The sequence below is a fragment of the Morone saxatilis genome, unplaced genomic scaffold (genome assembly GCF_004916995.1).
Source record: "Morone saxatilis isolate NCDOM2014 unplaced genomic scaffold, NCSU_SB_2.0 Contig20, whole genome shotgun sequence".
NCBI classification, from domain to species: domain Eukaryota; kingdom Metazoa; phylum Chordata; class Actinopteri; family Moronidae; genus Morone; species Morone saxatilis.
In genome coordinates this window covers 16,330,021-16,334,530 of record NW_023339763.1, presented here as the reverse complement: position 1 = coordinate 16,334,530, position 4,510 = coordinate 16,330,021, and the positions used below count along the sequence as shown (strand labels likewise).

Genomic DNA, 4,510 nt, shown 5'->3' with positions numbered 1-4,510 from the left:
GGTTTCATGTCCTCTGGGCTGCTGTTATCTTGGCCCAGATATGTTTAATCTCAATGGAGCTCTTGTCTGGTTAAGTCAAGTTATAAATATATGATTTATTTACAAATGATCTTTTAGCAGATGATAATGAATGAAGCTCTTTTAGCACAGCCTTTGATGCATTCACTGCACACAACTACTACTGTGTCCTACTTTGACGTCTCTATGCCTCCATATGTTAACACATGAACATATATTCTCTTCGTACATGTAAAATTTGGGGGTACCAGAATCATGGAATAACTGATGAATTGCTGTATTTATCTTCAAACACAACACAAACAATGACAGTAACCGAACATAAAGCAGAAGCCCTGCAGTTATCAGACTTCCTCCCTGCGACCTGACATGAGAAAACAGTTCCTCTCATGTTCAGCGATGGATGGTTGCAGGGAGGAAGAGGAAGTTACTTGCTTTTAACACCTCATGAGTTACATAGAGAGAATGGGTAAACCTTACGCATGAGTTGTTTTATAGTGGAAATAAAAGACCACATACAGTACCTCTGAGCAAATGTTTAGTCTTTTTATTTACTTAAACAATAATGAATTATTAAAATATTGATTACTTTTCTGTTGTTTGACTAACTGAATAATCAACTATCAGCACTATTCTTAAGGAGTGTGAGAAAATATCGATACATTTGAGTATTATAGTGTTTTGTGATATAGTTTTTAATCTAAAAACACTGTATTCGTTTTTTTTGTTTAAACCCGAGACAACAGTGTTCTGTATGTAAACTACTATGATGGTGGATGTTACAGTGAGTCTGATAAATACAAATGCAGATCCCACTGTCAACTTTTTGTTAAGGATGCACAATAATTATCAACCTATAATGGTAAATTTGTATTATTCTGAATTATTGGGATAGTTAAATTACAGAGTATAAATGGTCCATAATAGTAATTATTTATTTTCAAGTCTTGTGCAAAACATTTCATAGCCTTAATGTTCTATGAAAGTATGTGTGTTAAGTTTTTTGATGAACATTTGAAGAGTCAGAGCTGTTCTTTGTTGTTAGTGATATATAGATTTATATAGATTTATAGTGACTCTTTGTTCTTTGTTAGGTTTGAGCGTTAGAATATTTACTCATCCATCTTTGCTCACTATATCTCAGCCTTTCTTGCAAGTGTGTAAAAACTACAGGTTATTAGGATATTAGTATATTGTGCATCCCTACATTTTTTAATACTAAATTTGAATGCATCTGCCGGTGTGTTATTTATACTATGGCTCTTTTTCCTAAAATTAGATTTTATTAAAATCGCACATATCACCTTGCTTACAGTGTCGCAGTATATTGAATCAAAACCCCTGTATCATGATACGCATTGCCAGTGCACAGTCCTACTATTCTATATAATCCACTGATAAACAACTTGACTACCCTGTCATGAGGAAGCAAAATAAATTGGTCAGTTCCAGATTTGCATTCATGTATGTATTACTGTACGTCTCTTATTTCACTGTCTTAAAAAAGTGTTTTTCTTTTTTTCTAGAATTCAGTACATTTGAACGGGCACACTGTCACTAAAAATGGCCACAACCCGACAGCTACGCCTGCACCACAGCCACAGTTTGAATCCCGAGTCTCGAGTCCTGCACCCACTCCGACTCCAGTCATACCGAGGGAGCAGTGGGGAGGGAAGTACGAGTTCCTGCTCTCCTGTATTGGATACTGCGTGGGACTGGGGAACGTGTGGCGTTTCCCCTACCTTTGTTATCGCAATGGAGGAGGTGAGCAGTCTTCAAGCATGTTCACTGCCCTCTTAGGTCTCAAATGCTTTAAATGCCTGGGTGTATGTCTGTAATGATTTGTTACACCCATTTGGACGACAGGCACTCTTTGCCCTGCCCATGGGTGTGCACTGCCTTCCTAATCATGCTGGCTTATTTTGCACACTGTCCGGAGCTCTCCATGGCAGCCTTCGTTACTGGGAGCTAGAACACAAAGCATTCGCTAATCCTTTAAGTAGAGACAGAGTTTTCCTTAATTACACACCATACATGTAGTCTTTCTAACCCAGCCGCTAGTGATATGCATCTTGAAATCAAACATCAAACATGTTGGAGCTTGACTAAGATTAAAGCAGAATTACATCTGCCTGTAATGCTGCCACATAGACAGAAGTTGTATAAGGTACCCTGCCTCTTCAGTCTGCCTGCACAAAACAAGTCATTGCATTGTATTTGTCCCCCCAGCACCACATTTCCTCAAGCTCTTTCTCTCTCTATCTTCACAGGTGTGTTTCTCATCCCCTACTTCATAATGCTGTTTTTTACGGGTGTTCCACTCTTCCTCATGGAGCTGAGTTTAGGCCAGTATGGAGCCGCGGGCCCTATCACTGTGTGGAAATGCTGCCCTCTGCTCAAAGGTAAAGACCTCGCTGTATTGTGATCTTTAGCCCAGTAATAAAAAAGTACACAATTACACATACTGTAATTCAGTGATACAAGTTTGAAAACTTTCAGAGATAATTATGTCTGTGTGGGGACGTAATGTGGGCTGATACTTAATTCTAATTAGCTGTACAGTGTTAAAAAGTATAAAAATATCTGATCGCACTTCTATGTAAACTCTCCAGGAATCTTGAGCATCCAATTTGAACCATATGTATTGATCTGACTAAGCAGGATCTCAAGCTGACACTAAGATGGCCTGCGTCAGCAGTCAGTCAACATTATGGTCCAGGAAAATAACTGCCTGACTGAGTTTGCCACCTCACTACACTACGTCATGTGGCTAACCCTGAAAATTCCTGAGAGCTTGGCAACTCAGTTGCTAAATATAAACATCTTACAAAGAAACCTGAACCAAAAATAGGGCATCAAAAGAAGGTTTTATTAAAAGGCTAGTTTATTTCAAACTGGAAATACCAGCAGAAAGTTGGCAGGCTGAATTAAGAGCGTTGAGATGGAGCTCCATCAAGTGTTACAAAAGGAAACAGACACTCTAAGGTGTTGATTAAATATATGTATTATGTTTCAACTACACGTATATAAAACATATACATCTGATGTCTAATACAGTATCCTTACACAATACCCTGTATATCCTGTTTTTCTGAGATACTTATGGCTGTGTTCCTTCCTGTAGGTATTGGCATTGGGATGCTGTGTGTGTCCACGCTGGTGTGTCTCTATTATAACGTCATTATAGCATGGACGTTTTACTACCTGGGCAGCTCTTTCCAGAGCCCACTGCCCTGGTCCTGTGAAGCTATAGCCAATGCAGGTCTTTGTGGTAATGGCACTACTGGCAATGGCTCCACTAATAAAACCCTCAGCCCCACAGAGGTTTTCTGGAAGTAAGTATTTTATGCAATCATTCACCTCTCTTATATGTAAAATAAAAATAAAAATCAAGCCTGCTTTGCACATTTATACAGGCTGTTTGGGAATAAATGACCCAGTGTTTCATTACCATAGATCTCTTTAGACTGTCAATTATCTACTGTATATCTCCATTCAACTTCATCATGTCATACAAGTGTTATTTTATAATATGTATGATGTGTCCACTCCTTTTTGACTGACTTGTATATGGCTTTGGCTTCACACACTCAATATTCAAATACTCCATTTTTGTTCAACAAACACAAGTATTGTTCACAATGCCTGGACACTTCAAACTGTTTAAACCTTTTCAGCTAATATAACTAAAGACTTTGCGGTAACACCTTATATGATGCCTGGAAATATAATACATTATACTGTAACACCTGCATCATTATGATGTTGTAAGGCGTTATGACTCTGATGACCGCTTATTGTCTTCTTTGAGTAAAAGTAAAGGGTTATTGATATACAGCAAACAAACCAAAGGGCTCAAACTGAGGCAACATATAACATCTAGGTCACGCTGTTTGTTCACCCTATCACCAGAGCATGCTCTGAATCAGGCATGGCATTCAGAGGCATTGAGAGAGGCCATTTCTCTATTGAACTCTGCCCCCTCCCCTCGAGGAATTTTCCCATCCCTACTTCCCACTGCTTACTGACGTGCCCAGCACCCAGTACATATAGTTGTTGCTCTGTTCATTTTATACTTGTGTGTTTCTAATTTAGCAGTCTAACTAATTTGTTAATTTATCCCATGTGTTTTAAATGAGATATGTGTGAATGTGTGCAGTGCTCAGACAATCAGAGCACTGTGTTCTTAACACTTTATAACCATTAATGCAAAATGGATAAAGCACTTATAAATATCTGCAATACTTAAGTATTATGATTATATGTGTAATGCCCTTTGACTGGTTATACATTATATTTTACATTATACTGTATTATACATTATAAAGGTTTATAGCAACTCCTATAATCAATGATGCATGTCTTAACACATATACAAATACATTATAGATATAGGCTTCATAGAAAATGTTCCTGACTGATCCTGATGTGCTGCTCTCTTGTAGCACTCATGGAGTATGTTATTTATTTATATGTATGTATGTATGTATGT

The 4,510-nt window shown here is 37.9% G+C and overlaps 1 protein-coding gene across 1 annotated transcript in view; it reads left to right on the top strand.

Annotated features, from left to right (window-relative positions):
* slc6a7 (solute carrier family 6 member 7) overlaps positions 1 to 4,510 on the top strand; it is an 11,242-nt gene that overhangs the window by 1,048 nt on the left and 5,684 nt on the right. Inside the window, exons 2-4 of the mRNA XM_035665903.1 lie at positions 1,545 to 1,782; positions 2,289 to 2,420; positions 3,143 to 3,353. Of these exons, the coding sequence (XP_035521796.1) occupies positions 1,545 to 1,782; positions 2,289 to 2,420; positions 3,143 to 3,353 (581 nt within the window). The remainder of the gene's footprint in view (positions 1 to 1,544; positions 1,783 to 2,288; positions 2,421 to 3,142; positions 3,354 to 4,510) is intronic.